At 67.1% G+C, this 18,336-nt stretch overlaps 5 protein-coding genes across 5 annotated transcripts; 2 read left to right on the top strand and 3 right to left on the bottom strand.

The window, feature by feature from the left end:
- The first annotated feature begins 262 nt into the window (after positions 1-262).
- On the top strand, positions 263-2,617 carry INKA1 (inka box actin regulator 1). The gene is made up of 2 exons (XM_066558175.1): positions 263-346; positions 1,688-2,617. The coding sequence occupies exons 1-2, from the start codon at positions 308-310 to the stop codon at positions 2,555-2,557; spliced, it is 909 nt and encodes a 302-aa protein (XP_066414272.1). The 5' UTR covers positions 263-307; the 3' UTR covers positions 2,558-2,617.
- On the bottom strand, positions 2,618-10,972 carry UBA7 (ubiquitin like modifier activating enzyme 7). The gene is made up of 24 exons (XM_066558173.1): positions 10,914-10,972; positions 10,644-10,809; positions 9,782-9,916; positions 9,608-9,714; positions 9,332-9,422; positions 9,080-9,221; positions 8,878-8,975; positions 8,625-8,771; positions 8,387-8,545; positions 8,113-8,220; positions 7,953-8,033; positions 7,713-7,868; positions 7,449-7,614; positions 7,175-7,371; positions 6,882-6,946; positions 6,551-6,725; positions 6,363-6,437; positions 5,786-5,975; positions 5,518-5,627; positions 5,344-5,430; positions 5,079-5,270; positions 3,345-3,446; positions 3,166-3,266; positions 2,618-2,878 (listed from the first exon to the last, which is right to left on the bottom strand). The coding sequence occupies exons 1-24, from the start codon at positions 10,952-10,954 to the stop codon at positions 2,752-2,754; spliced, it is 3,018 nt and encodes a 1,005-aa protein (XP_066414270.1). The 5' UTR covers positions 10,955-10,972; the 3' UTR covers positions 2,618-2,751.
- A 199-nt stretch (positions 10,973-11,171) lies between these two features.
- On the top strand, positions 11,172-12,045 carry TCTA (T cell leukemia translocation altered). Its single transcript, XM_066558176.1, has 2 exons — positions 11,172-11,527; positions 11,943-12,045. Exons 1-2 carry the CDS (start codon positions 11,196-11,198, stop codon positions 11,983-11,985), a joined length of 375 nt encoding a protein of 124 aa, XP_066414273.1. The 5' UTR covers positions 11,172-11,195; the 3' UTR covers positions 11,986-12,045.
- Positions 12,046-12,093: 48 nt separating this feature from the next.
- On the bottom strand, positions 12,094-14,146 carry AMT (aminomethyltransferase). Its single transcript, XM_066558174.1, has 8 exons — positions 13,874-14,146; positions 13,719-13,799; positions 13,485-13,616; positions 13,243-13,321; positions 12,984-13,129; positions 12,714-12,894; positions 12,431-12,586; positions 12,094-12,323 (listed from the first exon to the last, which is right to left on the bottom strand). The coding sequence occupies exons 1-8, from the start codon at positions 14,129-14,131 to the stop codon at positions 12,145-12,147; spliced, it is 1,212 nt and encodes a 403-aa protein (XP_066414271.1). The 5' UTR covers positions 14,132-14,146; the 3' UTR covers positions 12,094-12,144.
- A 158-nt stretch (positions 14,147-14,304) lies between these two features.
- NICN1 (nicolin 1, tubulin polyglutamylase complex subunit) lies at positions 14,305-18,117 on the bottom strand. Its single transcript, XM_066558128.1, has 6 exons — positions 17,953-18,117; positions 17,170-17,343; positions 16,758-16,871; positions 16,328-16,399; positions 14,771-14,875; positions 14,305-14,648 (listed from the first exon to the last, which is right to left on the bottom strand). The coding sequence occupies exons 1-6, from the start codon at positions 18,115-18,117 to the stop codon at positions 14,607-14,609; spliced, it is 672 nt and encodes a 223-aa protein (XP_066414225.1). The 3' UTR covers positions 14,305-14,606.
- Between the last annotated feature and the right edge of the window lie 219 nt (positions 18,118-18,336).

Genomic DNA, 18,336 nt, shown 5'->3' with positions numbered 1-18,336 from the left:
GGACACGGATCCCGCCCGGCCCGGCGGTGCCCGGGTGGTGCCCGGCGCGGGGCCCCGGGGCGGCGGGGAGGGGTCCGTGGGCGGGGCGGGGCCCCGGGGCGGCCGTGCCGGTGCGGGCCGGGCTCACGTTACGGCGGCCCCATTGGCCGGGGCGGGGCGGGGCGGGGCCGCCGGGCAGCGCCGGGAGGCGGCGGGCACGGCCGGGCGCTCCGTCCGCTGTCGCTGCTGCGGCTGCTGCTGCTCCGCCACCGGTACCGGCGGCTCTGGGAGCGGGGCCGGGAGCGGCGCCGGGGGAGCAGGACCAGGCATGCACAACGCCCGCCCAGACGAGCTCGGCGCCGACCGGGTGAGTGCCGCCGCGGGCACCGGGAGGGAACGGGACGGGACCACCGCACCCGCGCCCCGCCGCCCCGGGACTGCGGGATTGCCGTGACGTCCGGGCGCTGCCGGTGACATCAAGGCCGTGACATTACAGGCGAGGCCAAAGGCGGCGCGGGGGACGTGTGCGCCCGGTGGGACCCTGGTGGTGCGGGGACACTGGTGGCCAGCGGGCACGGCGTCCAGCTGTCAAGGTGCCAGCGGCACCGTCCCCCCGGAGCTGCCACCCTGCCACCCACCTGGGCTACCCCGAGGGACGGCGGTGACAGGGTGGCCCTTCGGCTCTCCTGGGCCTGCCACATGCTTACCCAGCACCTCACAACCGGCTGCCCCAGTGTTCCCGACCAGCGGCAGGACTGGGCGGCTCGAAGTGGTGGCACATTGCCACTACGGCTGGATGAGAGGGTCCCAGGCAGCGGGGAGGGGGACAGGGATTTGCACGGGGACGCGGAGAGGGACAAGGATAGTCCTGCCAGCAGCTGTGTCAGGGCCAGCCAGAGAGGACAGAATTATCGGTCCTGGAAGCAATCCCTCCTGCACACTCAGCTTCCCGCGACTCCAGCGCGGAAAGGAAAGCGGACGTAACACCCTGCTTTTGGGTTCAGACAATAGGAATTCAAGAGCGAGGAGCGGCCCGGCTGCGGGAGCCAGCAGTCCCTTCCAGCGCCCGCCCGGCCGTGCTCCGTTCAGCCCTGGCTGCCTTGGTCCCCTGTAATTCCCGGCCTTTGGGGGGTCCCGGGCCTTGGGCGCAGGCCTGGCTGCACCCTGACGTCACCTGGGGTGTCCCCAGCTGGAGGGCACGGGATGTGTGGGTGGCCCTGCCAAGGCGCGGGGGCAGAGCCCCACCCCAGCACCCGCGGGTGCCCCGGGGCTGCCGCTGGCCCCGTGCCACGAGTGGGGCTCTGCCGGAGGGGTGTCCCGGCTGCCTCCTCGCCGAGAAGGGGGCACTCGAGGAGCTGTCGGGGGGGCAGTGCAGCGCCCGCTCCTACGTGCCGTGGCCCTCTGTCACTTCCCGCAGGCACGGCCGGGGCTGGGTGCCTGCTTGCTCACCCGACAAGCCGCTGCACGCCGGCCGGCTCCGCGCAGGAGCCGCAGGAAAGCGGGGCCCGGGGCTGGAGGCAAGCCGGGACCTGCGGCCCGCTCTCCGCACCCTGCCGCACGCCCATTGCGCCAGCGAAGCCCCCACCAGCCGGGGCGGGGGGGCGCGGGGTGCCGAGCAGGGTGGGATGGGGATGGCGGGGTGCCGAGGAGGGTGGGATGGGATGGAGAGGGCGGTGCTGGCCATGTGCTGATCTCCTTTTCCCTGCAGTGGTGCCGGCGGGACGCGGGCCCGACGCCGCGGGCGCACATGCGCGGCACGCGGCAGACACCGCAGCACCCCGGGAGGGCCACGGGGCCGGCCCCCCGTGCCCCGCGCCCCGGCTCGGCGGCGGACTCGGCCTGCAGCCTGGATCCCGGTGGCGAGGAGGAGGAGGGGGGCGGCCCGGCCGCTCGCTCACCCCCGGCCAGCGAGCGCAGCCTGGAGTTCGACTCGGGCTACTCGGAGGCGTCGGGGGGCACGTGGAGGGAAGAGGAGGCGCCCGTGCGGCGCCGGCATCTGCTGCCCTGCCAACGGGCACACCGGCTCTCCGCCGGCCCTGCCGCCCCGCCGCCCGTCCCCGCCCGCCGTGTCCGCCCCAAATCCACCTCGGACGCCTGCCTGGAGCAGTGGCGGGCCCTGGAGCCCGCCGACACGCAGGACTGGACTGTAGCGCTGCTGTCGCAGAGCCGGAACCGGCAGCCTCTGGTGCTGGGCGACAACTGCTTCGCTGACCTGGTGGAGAACTGGATGGACCTGCCCGAGGTGGGCGCCGAACCGCGTCGCCGGGCCCCCGCCGAGCCCTCCCGCCGGCTGGCCAAGCCCCCCGCCTTCCTGCTCAGCCTCTCGGGCAACGTGCGCCGCAAGCTGGCCAACATGGCCCGGCCCCGGGGGACCGACGGTGCCCGGCCGGGGGGCCGCGATGCCACCAAGCGTTTCTCCTGCCCGCTGGGGCTGGGGGGACAGCCCAAGGGCGCCTGCTTCCACCAGTCCCACAGCAACATCACCCAGCTGGCCACGGACTTCCACCGCTTCACCGCCTTGATGAACAGCCGCAGCCGCCAGCCCATCATCTGCAACGACGTTATCGGCTACATTTAGCCCGGCTGCTGCGGCGGCCCGCACCCCCACCCTGTAAATAAACCCCCGTTTTATACGGTCTGGGTGCCGCAGCGTTTATCAAAGGGAGTGCCTGTGCCCCGACTCCTGGCCAGGGCAAGCAGGGGGGTTTTGCAAGGAGGGCTATTGCAGCCTGCAGCTTTTATTGCATGGGGCAGGAGAAGCTGGCCCCTTGCTCAAGGTAGGGAGCACAGGAGAGGCGGACGGCTATCTTCAGCCTCAGCATCCTCTCCCTCGCACATATACAGCAGCTCCAGGTCCTGCTGCTGCGGCATCCTGGCATCCTCCAAGCTCTCGGATAACCTGTAGCAGAAAAAGGGGGTTTTGGGGACACTGGCTTGTCCCCCAAGGCTGGCTGAGTGCTCCAGGGGTGCCTTGGGCCCCTCAGGGGTGTCCGGCCAGGCTGGTGGGATGCAGGGGCCGGCAGCAAGGGGCCGGGCAGGGGTCCTGCCACGGGAAGTGCTGCCGGCAGGATGTTTATCCAGCAGCCAGCTGGGAGCTGCACTGCAGCTGGAGTGGCTCAGGATTGAGGCAGTGGGGGCTGGAAGCCCCCCCCGGGTCAGGATTGGTCCCTGGAGCCCTGGACCTACCTCTGTGCCTGCTGCCGGGCCCGGGTCTCTGCATCTGCCTTGCTGTCATAGAGCATGGTGTCACCACACAGGAGCATGGTCACGGTCCAGCCATGTGTCCTCTGCAAGATTCGGGTGTCAGGATCTGGCCCTGCATCTCCCAGGGTGACCTGACTGAGCGCTGGCAGCGCTGGGCTCACCTGCAGCCAGTCCAGCACCTCCTGCACCGTCATGGCCTGCCCATCTGCGCCGACTGCCCGCAGCTCCAGCCGGTCCCAGCAGCTCCACTCCCGCCCGCCGTACTGCCAAGGAGTGGCAGCCAGCACTGGCACCCCAGATCCTGCCTGACCAGCCCCATGGGGCAGGGACTGGTGCAGCACAAGGGCTGGGGGACACCAGGGCAGGCAAATGGGCAGGGTGATGGGGGCACTATGGCGGTGCAGGGGCAGGGGGGGACACAACTATCCCCCCAGCACTGCTGGGGTCCACTTAAGGGTCAGTGTCAGTGTGGGGCCGGCACTGCCCCTAGCCCCGGGCCAGGACAGCGCACAAAAGGCCATTGAGGCATTGGCCAGGCCCACACAATCATCTCTTCTCATGCCTGTGGCCCCACGACCCCTGCTCCGGCCCAAGGAGGCCGGTGTGGTGCCAAGCCCGGGGCCGTCTGGCAGGGCTGCTCGGCCATCTGCCCTCGCTGCAGGCAGAGCCAGCACTGCCCGCCTGGCCCCAGCCCCACTCAGGAGGGGTGCTCACACCTGGTCACTCTCCCTCCTGCTTTCTGCTGCCTTCTCACCTCCGCCTTCTGCTGCCTGCACTTATCCCACTGGTGCAGAGAAGGGCTTAACCCCATCCTCACCGGGGCAGCAACTGCTTGGCACAAAGGGAAAGCCATGGCCTGGCCCTCCACCACCAAAGTGCATTGCTCTGACCCTGGGAAACATATTCCTCTGGACAAGGCTGGCTCCCAGCATGGGCTCCCCATGTCCCCATGGGGACATAGGTCACACCAAGCAGGCCTTGGGGACATGTGTTCCCACCACAGCCAAGCAGCCGGGTGTGAAATGTCACACCGGGTGTCCTCGCCCTGGCACATGGAGGTGTTGGGTGCTGCTGCAGGGACCTGAGGGCATGGCCAGACCCAGCAGCATCCTCCATCCAGGGATGATGCCAACCCAGGGACACTGCAGCCAGGATGGCACAGGGCTGGCCATGGGGTTTGAGGGAGCCGTGGGGCAGCCATCAGCCCGAAGTGGTGCTGGAGCCGGCGCAAGGCAATGGAGTCGCCTCCCTCCCTCCCTCCCCCTCTTCCTGCCCCCGGCCCTGGGCCCCCCGGGCCAATCTGGTTCCAATCGGCGCTTCCTGCCGTGCCGGAAGGGCTGCCTTGCCTCGCACGCCATAAACCCCCAGACAAAGGGGCCTCTATAGCCCAGACGGTCCCAATCTGGGCCTGCCCCCACCCCCGCCCTCCCTCCCTGGTTCCCCACCGCCGGGACCCCCGGCCCCGCTCCCCCGGGCGGCCCTTCCCGGCCCAGTGCCAGCTGCTCTCTGCCTGCCACAGCTGGTTTCCATAAGCCAGATGAGTGCGGCTGCAGCGGCTCCCACCCCGGCTGTGGGGCTCAGCGTGGGGCCTGCCCTGGGGCAGTGGGGCTGCCTCAGCCCCCTGGGCACCCCAGAGCATCACAGCACCCCAATGGGGCAGTGGCAATGTCTCAGTGCTGGGGGGGCAGCCAGGGGAAGGAGCTGGTTCCTCACTGCCTGGCAGCATTCCCAACCCACTGCAGCACCCAGATCCATTTCTGGAGTGCTATGGCCAGGGCTGCCCTTGCTGCGTGGCCACCTCCTTTCCCCTGGCTCCCCCTGACATTATCCCACAGCAGATGCCACTGGCCCCTGGGTGTCCCCCACCTGCACTTTCCCAGGGAAGAGGGTCCTACCCGGTAGGTGGAGGCTGGCAGGGGCTGCACACGGAGCAGGAGGCAGGCAGACAGGCTGATGTTGCTGTTGCGGTAGCAGCTGAGCTCCTGGCACCCCCACACCAGCTTGTAGATCTCCAGGCATGCCAGCCCAGCCACGGCTGCCGTGGTGGTGATGATGGCGGGCACGATCCGCCCAGCAATCCGCTTGCTCTGAGGACAGGAGTGTGTCACCGACTGCCCCACACAGGACAGGACTCCTGACCCCACAGACTGCCCCTCTCACCGTCAGCCAGTTGACAGGGGAGATGCCATAGTTCTCTGCACGCAGGTTGGATGCTGCTGTGATAAAGTCTATGTGGACATCATTGTCCTGTGGGGAAGAGTGGGGTGACATCTGCATCCCATGGAGACATCAACCCCTCCAGGCTGAGCAGGGCCACCTGCCTGGCTCTGCTACCTTCTCAAAGTGGATGGGCTCCATCAAGGGTGCTTGTGTGTCCTCATCCCTCAGCAGTTCCTGTCTCCACTGCACCAGGTCCTGGGTAAGCTTTGTCAGCTGTCTGTGATCTGGGGGCACAGGGACACCTGGCACGATACTCCTGCTCTGTGGCACTGCTGGGGTGCCCCCACCTTGGCCTGGGTCATCTTGGGTGCTGGAGCAGGGACAAGAAGCCACAGCCCCACCACCACAAGGCTGGGCCCAGGAACATAGCTGGGAACCTCACCAGTGGGAACTTGTGCCTTCTCTGTGGGTTCCTCTGTGAGGGGGATCTGGAGCCCCTCCTGGGGTGCAAAGGGTGGCAGGACCACATCACGGAGGATGGCCCGGATGGCTGCCCGGTCACTGCATGGTGGCACCCTGTGCACTTGGGCAAAGAGGTGGGCAGCAGCCAGGACATAATCCAGGTGGATGTCCTGCAAAGTAGAACAGGGGTGGGTGGCCATGGGGTGCCTTGCTGGAATGGTCCCACATAGCCAAGGGCTGCCAGCACTGCCCTGAGCTGGTAGAACTGCCTGGCTTTGCCCCAGAGTGGAGGTGGAGGAGCCTCTCCTCCTCCTCTGGCCACAGAGCACATGCAAGCTGTCCCCTGCAGTGCCCTCACTGAGGGGACAGGGACAGACCCAGCCCAGGACCTGGTAGCCCTGCACAGGCTGTGGCAGACATAGCACAACTACAGTTCAGTATTCCCAGTATGAATACACAACTACAGTTCAGTATTCCCAGTATGCCCAGCACAGGCTTGGCTCCCACTCTGCCCATACCATTCCCATGTGAGACCCCACAGCTCTCCCTGCACTCACGTTGTCAGGATTGAATGTCAGCGGATGGGGACAGCTCCTGTCCCCTGCCCAGAAGGGGACACCCGGGCTGGTTTCCTGGCACAGGGAGAGAAGAGTGAGGCCCAGCAGTGTGTGCCCCTGGCTGCAGCGAGGTGGCTGCTGGAGGGACGGGCGTGCAGGGGGTGCCAGCCCCGTGCTGCTGGGCTCACATGCTCCGGGGGGTAGATGTGCAGCAGCTGGGCGATGGCATCGTGGTAGCAGCGCTGCCAGCGCCGCCGTGCCCAGCGCACGCAGTCCCGCCAGTCCTGCGGCCGCTCCCGCAGGCTCTCCCACACCTGCTCCAGAACCTTCCCGGGCAGCTGCTGCTCCAAGAAAGCTGGGTCCCTGCAAAATCAGGCAGCTGCTGGTGCTGGCCCAAGAGCAATCCTGTGAGACATCTGGGTGGGATGTGGCAGTCTGGCACCCTCTCCCATTCCCAGCAGTGCCCTGGCAGAGCTGGAAACTCCTCTCCCAGTGTCATTACCCCTAAAGCCCACTCACTCCATGAACTGGTTGACTTGTTCTGCAGGTAGCTGGAAAAGCCCCTCAAACTCATCACGGGCCCACTGTGGAGGAGAAACTGGTGTCGAGCACTGGAACCTCCCCCCTTATGCCCCCAAGCCCAGGGGGAGGGGGAGGCTCTGGCAGGGCCAGCAGCAGTACTCAGGCTGCCAGCAGGAAGCAGCTGGGGCCATATCCTGCCCATGGCTCACCACTGGAGGGGACAAGGGGAAGGAAGACAAAAGTCCCGGTGCCTCCTCGCTGGGTGCTGTGGCTGGGGCAGCTCAGCCTACCTGCAGTGTGTGCTGGATGGTGCGGGGGAAGTGCCGCAGGGTACACATGGGGAAGGCGCCATCCCTGGGGGCGCTGGCTGGCCCCAGAGGCTCGGTCACGGACGGTACCATGGCCAGCACGTTCCCCCGTGTCCCCTCCGTGCCCGAGTCCAGCAGTGGTGTGCGACAGCGGAGACAGCGTCTCTCCAAATAGGTGCCTGCAGGGAGCCAGGAGTGCTGGGGACCCAGGGAGCAGGTGCAAGGGCTTGGCCCCCTTGCCCTTCCTGGCACTCACGGGCCTCTATGGTGTCCAGGGCGCTGGCAACGCCATCCAGGTGCCGGAAGAAGTTGTCCTTGTAGAGCATCTCGGTAGCAGGTCCCACCTGGTTCTGGTGAGGGGTCACTCTGACATCAGGGTTCATGCGCTGCACGGCTGCTGCGGCCACCACTGACTTGGGCTCCTGCCAGGGCAGAGAAGGGGAGGGCAGCCCTAGAGAGCCCCTAGGACAGCCAGGATGCCCTTTGGGGGAAGCTCAGCCCCTGGTTCATGCTGCCTCACTGATATATCTGCTGAGCGATAGAGAAACTGCCGATGGAGGTTGGAGAGGGCAACAGTGTCCATGTCAGTGACGATGAGCTCCCCATCCGGCCCCGCCGCCAGCCCCATCATGGCAAAGTTTTTCAGCAGCTCGCAGCCGATGGCACCAGCTCCCACCTGTCAGGGCAGAGATGCTGCAGCTCCCTGCGTGCCAGCTGGATGCTCTGCAGCCTCCCAGTGCCACAGCCCCTCCCCACTCACCACCAGGTACTTCTGGTGACCCAGGTTCTCCTGGAAATTGGCCCCGAAGACGGCAATCTGGCCATCGTAGCGAGAGCCTCTCTGCCGGGACAAGGAGCTGTGTGAGTACAGCAGGCACGGCACCCCGGGCAGCCGGGAGGGGCTGGACACGGGGTCTCACCGGGGCACAGTCCGCCTCTGTCAGCTGAGCAGCTCCCGCCAGCGCCAGGCACTCCAGGGCATCGAAGTACAACCACTGGTCCAGGGGCACGAACTTCCCCGTGACGGCCTGGGGCGAACAGCCCGTGGGCAGGGCAGGGGGCCAGCGGGGGCTCCCCTCACCCCGCCCCAGCCCTGCCGCCGGACCCGGCGTCCCCAGGCGGGCAGGAGGTGCCCTCTCGTGGCCACCAAGCGCCACCGGACAGCCGTGCCCGGCGGGACCCGGCCCCGCTCACCTTCAGCGCCTCCTGGGCCGCCAGCGCCCCGACCACGGCGGCCACGGGGCACAGGTCCCCCGCGCTGACGGTGGCGAAGGCGCGCACGATGTCCTCGTCCAGGGGACCCTGCTGTGCTCCCAGGCTCCGCGCCAGCTCCAGCACCCGCTCGGCATCCGCCTGCGGGCAGAGGGGAGAGGCAGTGCCCGGCAGGGCGGGGCGGTTCGGCAGGGCCGGCAGGAGCAGGACAGGGACTCACGGGTGCCCTGGGCCGGGGCAGGCGGCCCCGCTCCCTGCGGAAAGCGTGGAGGGCCTGGAAGGCGGCGTGCAGGCTGAGGCTGCGGGGCAGATCCTCGGGACTGGCCACCTGGATTTTGGGCTCTTCCACTGCCTGGCACAGGGGCTTCTGCCAGCACAGCACCAGGGAATGGGTGAGTGCTTTCCTGGGGCCCAGCATGGCACAGCAGTACCCCAGTCTGGGTGGCAGCACTGTGGGGCTGAGAAGGACTCACGTGGGAACACTGCTGGGGCTGTTGCACCTGTGAAACCAGACCCCCACAGCAGTAGGGTGAGAAGGAGCTGGTGTCACCGATCTCCAGCCTGAAGGCATCTGGGGACAAGAGGAGCACAGATGTCACATCGAGGTCACTGCCAAGGACTCGTGAGTTCCTCAACCCTGAGCTAGGGCAGCCAGGATCCCCCTGGAGGTCTCACCAAGCACATGCACAGGGACAGGCTCCTGGCCGTTGAGCTCTGTCATCCCCTGCACGCCAGAAAATGTCACCAGGTCACCGTCATGGAAGAGCTGGCCATGGCTGTTCTCTGTCCCCATGTGTGTCACCACTCCTGGGTTGCCCTGAGGAGGGGAAGGCTACATGAGCGTGGGGCACTGGACTAGGGTGGCATACAGCCAGTAGAGGAGGCAGCAATTTTGGGGAGACCTGCAGGGGCTGCCCTCCCTCCTACCCGGGAGATGTGCTCCACAGCAGCAGACACTGGATCCCCTTCTGCTGGGTCATCAACGACAAAGTGCTCCCCGAAGTCACAGAACAGCTGCCTGGAGAGGACAGGCGGGGTTTGGCCAGAGGAAGTGCCCCACCAAGCTGCCCCAGCACTGCCATGTCCTGCCCAGGCCGAGCAGCCCTGCCAGGGGGCTACTGGGGACATGGGCTGCAGTGCAGGGCTGGGGCTCTGGGGACAAGGTGACCCACAGCCAGTGCAGGACCCCATGAGACCCCTTACCCTGCCAGCCCCTTGGTGTCAGCCACGATGAAGCAGATGCCCCGGGCATGGCAGAAGTCCCCGATGCGGAGCTGCTCCTCCAGCGGGGACTCAGTCAGCACCACCACCTGTGCCAGGTCTGTCAGTGAGCGCTGCCATGCCAGGGGTCCCCCCGGTGCCGGGATGCAGGCTCACCTGGAAGGAGGCCAGGAAGGTCTCTGACAGCTCCCCGGTGTGAGCCTCGACCACCACACGAGGGTTCAGCTCAGCCAGGGCCTGCTGGGATGCCTTGGCACGGTTCTGGCCCAGATCACTCTCTTCCAGGAGGAACTGCAGAGTAGACACATGGTGGGGAACCCTATGGGTCTGGGGTGCAGCTCACCACTGTGGGATGCTCCACAGGCCCTGTCTGCACTGGGGAGGCAGCCTCTGCTAAAGACCTTACCTGTGACAATGAAGGGCACCCTGTGCCTTACCAGCCTCCCCAGCTTGTGCTAGTTATTGGAAGCCCCTCACCCCAAACACATACCTGCAAACAGGGATTCTCCCAACTGCACCTGCACCTATTACTGTGACATACAGGCACATCCATACCTGTTACTGGGACTCCCCCCTGAGTGTGCACCTGTACCAAGATTCTTGTATGTACCTGTATGTTATGGGCCCTTCCCATCCATTCCTGTGCCTGTTACTGGGATTGCTGTCAGTACCCATTATTGGGGTTCCCCTCCATATTCATACCTGGTACTTGGGACCCCTACATGAGTCTGTGCATATTACCAGGACCCTCAGCAATACCTATACACATTATGGGGCCGCTCATCCATACCTGTACTCTGAGACCTGTGCCCATACCAATACTCGTTACTGGGACACCTGCCTGTACCTCTGACTGTTACTGGGACCCCTGACTGTACCTATTATCGGGATCCCCACCCATATCTGCACCCACTGCCGGCATTCTCACTAGTTCCTGTTATGAGATCCTCATCTGTACCTGTTACAGTGAACCTCACCCGTACCTGTCCCCAGGAGCCCCGCCCGGCCCCGCCGGTACCTGCTGGGTGCGGTCGGCGGTGCAGGCAGCACCGCAGTCGTGCAGGACGACGCGCCCTATCCCCGCCAGCACCAGCGCCGTCGCCACCTGCGCTCCGGTCCCGCGCAGCCCCGACACCAGCACCGCCGACCCGGGCAGCCGCCGGGCGCCGCCGCCCAGCACATACCTGCGGGTACCGGCGGGGGCCGTCAGCGGGGGCCGGCACCGCTGCACCGCGCCCTGCCCCGACTCTGTGGCGCTCCGGCGCCCGGTGCCGGTGCCCGCACTCACAGCTGCCGCGAGTACCGCGGCTCCTCTTCGCTTCCCGCCATGACAGCCTCACCCACCGACCGGGCCCGCCCCGGGGCGGAGCCTACCCGCAATGCCCCGCCCCGACAGCGCAGGATGGCGGCGGGTACGGGGCAGGCCACGCCCCCAAACCGGGCCTCCGAGGCCACGCCCCACAGCACAGGCGGCACCGGGAGGCCCCGCCCCCGGGGTCCGCGCTGTGGCGGCGGCGAGGGCGGGCAGAGGCTCCGCCCCCTCGGCAGCCTCGCCCGGTACCCCGCGGCCATGGCGGCGGTGGCGGCGGGCTGGCAGCCGCCGTGGCGGGCGCTGGCCGCGCTAGGCCGGGAGCTGGCGGCCGAGTGGGCGGCACAGGACGTGCGGGCCGCGCTGTGCCAGCTGCTGCTGCTCTGGCTGGGCATCAGCCTGCTGGGCGTCCGCCTGGCCTGGCGCGCCTACGGCGGGGCGGTGGCCGCGCTCTGCTACCGCACCGGCCCCTCCGGCCGCCGCTCCCCCGGCACCGCTCCCGGCGCCTCGCCCTCCCGGCCCCGCGCGCACTCCCTGTCCCCCGCCGGCCCGGCGGGACGCAACGGCGCCGCCGAGCGGCACTGCCCGCCCCGGTGAGTCCCGACCGCTACCGGGCCCAAAACCGCTGATTCTCCGCTGACCCCCGCGGGCCTGCCCGGCTTCCCTCCCCCGCGTCCGGCCAGCGCTCTCGGGGCGCAGCCCGGTGAGCGTCCCCCCAGCTGCACCCTGCACCAGTACAGCCAGTGACTGCTCGCCTGCCCGGTATGCTCCGGATGGGGCCTCTGCGACACCGGCCCCAGTCAGCCCCCCCCCAGCTGTGGCTTCTGACAAGTGTCCCCCAAGCTGTGCCCCCGACCTTTGAGCCCCCCACCCCGCCCAGCTGCACCCCAGAGCAGTGTGGCCCAATAAAGGCCCCCAGGCCTGCCCACCCGCACGGTGCCTGCCCCAGTTCCCCGGGTGCTGTGCCGGTGCTGCCCCAGCCGTGCTCACGCTGCCTCTCTCTTGCAGGGATGGCCCCGCGACAGAGCCCATGAAGACACACCGGGAGTGAGCAGCACCAGGACCGCCAGCTGGGTACTGCCAACACCATTAAAGTGCTGTGCCCACCTGCTGCTCCTTGTTTTTGCATTGCCACCATAACCAGAGAGGAGGCCGGGGAAACGGGACAGGGTGTTTATTGGAAGCACTGTGCCCACAGCATGGGCTGGCCTCACTTGGCCATGTAGTACTGGGTGGGCACAAAGGGCATCTTGGTGATGACTGCAGGGTGCTGCTTCTTCCGCACCTCGACAGTGAGCTCGGTGCCAGCCCGGCTGTGCGCTGCCTCCACGTAGCCCATGGCGATGTTCTTGCCCAGGCAGGGCGAGGGACATCCACTGGTCACTGTGCCTGGGATGTGAGGATACAGGGAGGTGAATGGGGCCTGGCCAGCCCCTGTCAATGCCATGGCCCCAGCTCAAGGTCTTGCCCGTTCCAGCCTTCCTGCCCCCACCTACCCACAGGCCTGCCTTCAGGACCCAGGATGGCCATGTGGGGCCGGATGGCGGGTCCCACCGATGTCAGCCCCACACGCCTGCGCCTTGGCTTCTCTTTCACTTGTGCCATGATGACAGCAGCACCAGGGAAGTCCATGGCCATGCGCCGGCGCTTCCCTGCAGGGTAGAGATGGGTGAGGGTTGGTGGGGGGGGGGGTTGAGGGGGCCTGACTGGTCCCCTTGTACCCACTGGGGACACCTTGCTGCTCTGCCTGCCCCAAGGAGGAGGTGGAGGTGGACCTACCCAGAGTCCACATCAGCCCGGCCTCGGCAGGGGTGACAGTCTCGTCGATGTCGTTGCCGTAGAGGCAGAGCCCAGCCTCCAGGCGCAGGCTGTCCCTGGCTGCCAGCCCTGCTAGCCACACATCGGGGACACCCAGGAGCTGCTCGGCCAGCTCCACCGCCCGCGCCGCGGGCACCGAGATCTATGGCAGGACACAGGCAGGGTCAGTGGGGCACAGCCTTCCCCTGCCTTGGTACCGCAGTGGGGATGCTGGCACAGTTCCCTGGGTACCTCCACGCCATCCTCGCCGGTGTAACCACAGCGCGTGACCCGGCAGCCCGGCACACCAAAGACGGTCGTGGAGATGCTATTCATAAAGGAGAGCTTGGCCAGGTCATCCAACAGCCCTGCCTGAAGAACCCGTGCCATGGAGGGACCTGGGGAGGCAGGTGGCTGGAAGTGCCCAGGGAAGGGGAGGAGGTGGGGAGGGCGGTGACATCCACCGGGAGAGGACCCGGAGGAGGGCAGGCCCGTCTGGGGCCCCCACTACCTTGCAGAGCCAGCAGCGCATTGTCTGACACCTCCAGGTGCACGTCACTGCCCGTGGCCTGCAGCTGCGCCGCTCTATCCTGCCAGGGTGACAGTGGCTGCTAGCACGGGGGCCAGGCCAGTGCCAGCCCCACGCGTGGCCATGGCCACCTCACCCCGTGCAACACCGGTGTCACCAAAAGGCAGAAGGACTCATTCCCACTGCCTGTCCCCACCTCCCGCGGGGCTCAGGCAGCCCCATACCCTCAAGATGGCCAAGTCCTTGTCAGCACAGGCGGCGTTGGACACCACGTAGAGGTGATCTTCTGACGTGTTTGTGACGATGAGGTCGTCCGTGATGCCGCCCTTCTCGTTGGTGAGCAGCGTCAGCGTGCCCTGCGGGTCACGGCAGCATTGGCAGGCTGCCTGGATCCTCCCAGGGCATCCCGGGCACCTCCGACCCCACCGGATGCCGGGTGCCTGCCCAGTGCCCCCTACCTGTCCTGGCTTCAGCTCGGCGATGTCCCCCACCACCAGGCTCTCCATGAACCTGATGCGATCACGGCCGTACACCAGGGTCTGCAAGGGGCCGGGGGGGTTGTGAGGCGGCGCGACCGCCCCCCTGCTCCAGCCCCTCATCCCGACCCCGCTACCTGCAGCATATGGGAGACGTCGAAGAGGGAGCAGTGGCGGCGGGTGTGCAGGTGTGACTGGAGGTGGCCCTGCCCGTAGTGCAGCGGAAGGCTCCAGCCGGCGAACGGCACCATCCGCCCGCCGCGGGCCCGGTGCAGGGCATCCAGCGGCGTCTGCTTCAGCCGCTCCTCCCCGGCCCCGGTGCCCCCGGCCCCTCTCCGCGGCGCCGAGCCCGGGGGGCGGCGGGACAGCGCGGCGCGGCAGCCCGCCCGCAGCATCTTCCTCTTCCTCCTCCCTCCCGGCACGGCTCGGACCGGCCCCGGGGCGCCTGGGACATGGAGTCCGCCCGGCCCTGGCCCCGGCCCCCGCCCCCGGCCCGGCCCGCCCTCGGCACCGCCTCCCCGGGGCTGCCGGCACGGCCACCCTCATCCCCCAGAGACAGGCGGGCACAGGCAGGGCCAACGTAGCAGCTTTTAGTGGTGACCCCTCCAGCACCCCCGCACCCCTCGGTCCCCCCGCACCCCCTTGCAGTGTCCGGGCTCTGCCCACGGGACAGGAGAGGCTCCCAGGGGTCTCTGGAGTGGCAGCGCTGTCCCTCGCTGCTGGGCAGAGCAGAGGGAGTCAGGGAAGGGACACAGGGAGGGCTTGGGAGCCCCGCGGGGTCAATGGCCGAGGCGGGAATGCAGGAGTCCACTCAGGCCCCGGGAGAATGGAAGGGGCACTTCTCCCCAGCTGGCACCAGCACCAGCAGGCTCAGGTGTAGGAAAGCAGGTTGACATCGTAGCAGCCATCCACCTGAGAAAGAGAGCAACTGTCAGAGTCTGCACAGCACTGCTGGGATGCTCCAGCCCCTCTGGGAGGGCTCCTGAGCCATGTGGCAAGGCCAGGGTCCCTGTCAGCAGGGCGGTGGGACTCACGTCGAAGCGCCCGATGCGGCCAGCTGCCTGGCGAGCCCGGATCACCTCTGTCAGCACCCACATTTGCTGGACCTCTGACGACACCTTCTCTGGATCAGGGAGCTCCTGGAAAGAAGTGGGCACAATGCTGTGGAGCAGGGATGGCCCGGATGTGCTGGATGATCCCAGGTTTGGGCAGTGGTGTGGCTGTATGGCTTTGCCTCCCAGGGAGCCAGGCACGTGATGGTGCCCACATTCCTGACCTGCTGGTGGTTTCCCAACATGAGGTGAGCAGGGCCCCTCTCTAGGAAAACAAACCACTGGGGACATGGGTGAGTGACCCTGATCTCTGGGTGCTGCAGTGCCAACACAGCCCACCTCTGCTGGCAGGTGGCCAGGATGAGGACAGAAAGCTGATTGCTGGCTAATCATTAAAAACCTAATCACGCAGTTCAGAGTTTCCCAACAGCCTCACTATGCAACGCTCCCTGGACTTGGGTGCAGAATCCTGGGCACACAGGCTGGCTCACCCCAGGGACCTTTAGCCAGGTGGGATGTATGGGCTCAGCAGCAGCTCTCCTGGCTGGGGCACAACTCCCATGGGGGCACAGCTCTGTCACACTGGGCTGAGGGGTGCCTCGTGGTGATGTTGGGAAGAGCCAATCTCGGCAACCTCTGGCATCTGCCCCAGATACTCCTTGCCAAGGGGAACGTGATCCAAGCAATCAGCAAGGGACTGGGGTGCCCCCCCAAACTGTCACACAGCTGGGCAAGGAACAGCTGGGAACAGCAGGCTCACTGCTGGTGCAGTGTGAGCACCATAGCATGGAAGCCCAGTAGTAGAACTGCCCCAGCAGGTGTGGGCTGTGTGCCACCCTCCTGCAGGCAGCACCTCCAGTTGATTCAGCAGGTTCCCATGGGCGAGCCAGCTCCCATCCTGGCCCTGCTCTGCCTGGACTTTGCCACCAAAGTCCACCATCTGCCAGGCAGATGTGGCTGGCAATCTGTAAACACGTGCCATGGCTGTGATGCCCCTCTGCCCACGTGCTGTCCTGGCTGGGCAACGTGTTCCCCAGAGCACACCCTCTGCACAGTACTGGGAACCAGCCCTGTCCCCACACATCCCACCCATCCTGAGCAATGCTCTGCACCCACTGCTTCCACAGTGATGTCCTTGTCCCTGTTCCCACACATCCCACCTGCCACTGCACCATGCTGTGCACCCACTGCTCCCACGGGGATGTTCTTGTTCCTGTCCCATCCCATTGCATCCCACCCGTCGGCTGAGGGGCACTGTGCACCCACCTCTCCCTTGGTGACGTTCCTATCCCCAGACTAGAGGGCAAATAGACTCAAGTGTCACCTCAAATAGCACATCCCCACGGAGATATTTTTCTTCTTAGTACTGCAAACTACTTCTAGCACAAGGCGGGTTATTTCAGGGCTCCACAGCTATTCCTGGTGAAAGCCTGGAGCCAACAAGGCAGGCTTGGGCCTGGCAGCCTCCTGATGGATGCTCATGGCTGTCACCCCACAGGAGTCCCTCCTTCCCCCAGTACCTCAGTAGTGATTACTCACCCCGTGCAGGCTGGCTGGCTGCTCTGGAGGGGTCAGCTGGGAGAGCCAGGAGGGAAAATCCTTCTGAGGACTCTGAAACAGATCCAGAGGGTCACACAGAGTGTTCCCAACCCTATCTCCATCCTTTACACCAGGCAGCGTGCTGAGGCTTAGAGCCTACTCCTACTGATACTGCTTTGAAGTGTCACTTTTCTATCCTTGAAGAGAATTTTGTAGGGAATTCTGAGTTTTGAGTGGCTGTCGGAGCAGTCCCTTCCCAGCACCACTTGAGCACAAGTGGATCCCAAGTGCCCCAGCAAAGGACAAGGACTTGGAGCCACATCCCTGTGTGTGCTCCCCAGAGCTGTAGGGTGAAATGCAGAGCAGGACAGTGGCTTGTCCAGGCCCCCTGCCCATGCCTGGCAGTGGGGCAGCTCTGGCACGTGCTCACCTTCTGTCCAGGGGGGAAAATCTGCAGGTCCTCGATGGTAAAGTGGAGCCAGACTGGGGAGGGCTGTCGCAGGATGAACCGCATTGCTGTCACCTGGTCCACGTCACACAGCATCTGCAGGGCAAGGGCCAGGGAGTGTAACCACAGGGGCTGGCACTGACTGGGGGCAGCTTTTGGGGTATCCTCCCAAAACCCCCAACCCACCCCAGATGGAAGAAGCCCAAGGGAAGCATCATCCTGTGAGGGCTGGCTGGGCTGAGCAGGGCACAGGGACTCTGGCAGCCATGGGGCTCAGTGGGACAAGGGCGCCAGACCCCTGGAGCAGGAGCCATCCTCCATCCTGGGGTGTGGGCAAAGAGGGGTGAGCCCCAGAGCTGGGGGTGATGCCATGGGCCCATCCGGACATGCTGACCTGGTGCCGGTGGAGGCAGAAGTAGTCCTGGGAGCCCTCCTCGGTGTGCGGGCAAGGCATCAGGCACAGGTCCCGCAGGCAGGTCATCCAGCGCCGGGAGCCGCCGGGGCCGGGCCGCTGCACCCGCACGCTCAGGAACGCCGTGTAGAAGTTCCTGAACACGATCTCCTGCACCTGTGGGACGGGCGACCTCAGCCCCACAACGGCATCCCTCCGTACCTGCACCGGCACCCCCCCCCGATACCGACCCCAGCATCCTCCCCCCAGTACTGGGACGGGCACCGGCAATCCCCCTCCCACAGCGGGATCGGCATGCCCCCGTACCCGCACCAGCACAGCCCCGTATCGGGACCGGCACGGGCATCCCCCACTCTGCTAGGACGGGCACTGCATCCCCAGGATCCCGCCCAGCATCGCTAAGGGAGGTACCCCAGCACCGGCATCCACCCGTTACCGGCATCCCCTCCGCCCCGGGACCGCGCCTCACGTCTTCCCCATACCGCCCACGGCATCCCTTCTGCCCTGGAACCGCCCCCGGCTTCTCCCCATGCCGACACCGGCATCCCCACCCACCCCGCCCCGCCGCTGCCCCCGGCATCCCCCGTCCTGCCCCGGGACCGACACCGCACCCGGCCCTGCGCCGTCCCCGGCACGGCCCCTGACTACCTCCGGGACCACCCCAGCACAACCCCCGTCGGTACCGCCCCCGGCATCCCCCCGTGACTCCACGGGACCACCCCGGTACCCCCTCGCCGGTACCGCGGCGGGCGCGGCCACACTCACATCGGCGGCAGCGCCGCGGGGGAAGCGGAGGTCGATGACGGCGACGCCGGGCCGTGCGGGCTCGGCCCCTCCGGCTAGCTGGAGGGGGGCGGCGGGGCGGGGGGCGCAGGGCAGCGGGGAGCGGCCCGGCCCGGCGGGCGGACCCGGCCCCGCCGCTCCCGACATGGCGGCGCCGCGCGGCCGCCGCTCCGGGGCGGGGCCGGCCGGGCGATGGCGTCACCGCCCGCGGCCGCCGCCAGGGGGCGCCGCCGCCCCGCCGCCGCCCCGGGGCGGCCCCGCCGCGAAGGGAACGGGAGAGCGGGAACGGGGGCGGGAACGGGGGCGGGGCCGCGCTGGCTCCGGGCATCCCCCGCACCGGGGCCACCCCAGCGCCTCCCCAGACCG

Source organism: Molothrus aeneus, chromosome 12 (assembly GCF_037042795.1).
Source record: "Molothrus aeneus isolate 106 chromosome 12, BPBGC_Maene_1.0, whole genome shotgun sequence".
Lineage (NCBI taxonomy): Eukaryota > Metazoa > Chordata > Aves > Passeriformes > Icteridae > Molothrus > Molothrus aeneus.
Note: the sequence above shows the minus strand (reverse complement) of the source record. Positions and strands in the feature narration are given on the sequence as shown.

Coding starts and splice junctions, on each gene's coding strand:
- NICN1 (XM_066558128.1), bottom strand. CDS start 18,117: ATGTCGGGAGCGGCGGGGCCGGGTCCGCCCGCCGGGCCGGGCCGCTCC. Junction 16,400..16,757: donor TTTTCCCCCCTGGACAGAAG/GTGAGCACGTGC, acceptor GATCTGTTTCAG/AGTCCTCAGAAGGATTTTCC. Junction 14,876..16,327: donor AGCCAGCCAGCCTGCACGGG/GTGAGTAATCAC, acceptor ACTTCTTTCCAG/GAGCTCCCTGATCCAGAGAA.
- UBA7 (XM_066558173.1), bottom strand. CDS start 10,954: ATGGCGGGAAGCGAAGAGGAGCCGCGGTACTCGCGGCAGCT. Junction 7,869..7,952: donor GTCACCAGAAGTACCTGGTG/GTGAGTGGGGAG, acceptor CTGCCCTGACAG/GTGGGAGCTGGTGCCATCGG. Junction 6,438..6,550: donor ACATCTACCCCCCGGAGCAT/GTGAGCCCAGCA, acceptor TCCCTGTGCCAG/GAAACCAGCCCGGGTGTCCC.
- TCTA (XM_066558176.1), top strand. CDS start 11,196: ATGGCGGCGGTGGCGGCGGGCTGGCAGCCGCCGTGGCGGGCGCTGGCC. Junction 11,528..11,942: donor GAGCGGCACTGCCCGCCCCG/GTGAGTCCCGAC, acceptor TCTCTCTTGCAG/GGATGGCCCCGCGACAGAGC.
- INKA1 (XM_066558175.1), top strand. CDS start 308: ATGCACAACGCCCGCCCAGACGAGCTCGGCGCCGACCGG. Junction 347..1,687: donor ACGAGCTCGGCGCCGACCGG/GTGAGTGCCGCC, acceptor TTTTCCCTGCAG/TGGTGCCGGCGGGACGCGGG.
- AMT (XM_066558174.1), bottom strand. CDS start 14,131: ATGCTGCGGGCGGGCTGCCGCGCCGCGCTGTCCCGCCGCCCCCCGGGC. Junction 13,617..13,718: donor CCGAGCTGAAGCCAGGACAG/GTAGGGGGCACT, acceptor CGTGACCCGCAG/GGCACGCTGACGCTGCTCAC. Junction 13,130..13,242: donor TGCGCTGCTGGCTCTGCAAG/GTAGTGGGGGCC, acceptor CTGCCTCCCCAG/GTCCCTCCATGGCACGGGTT.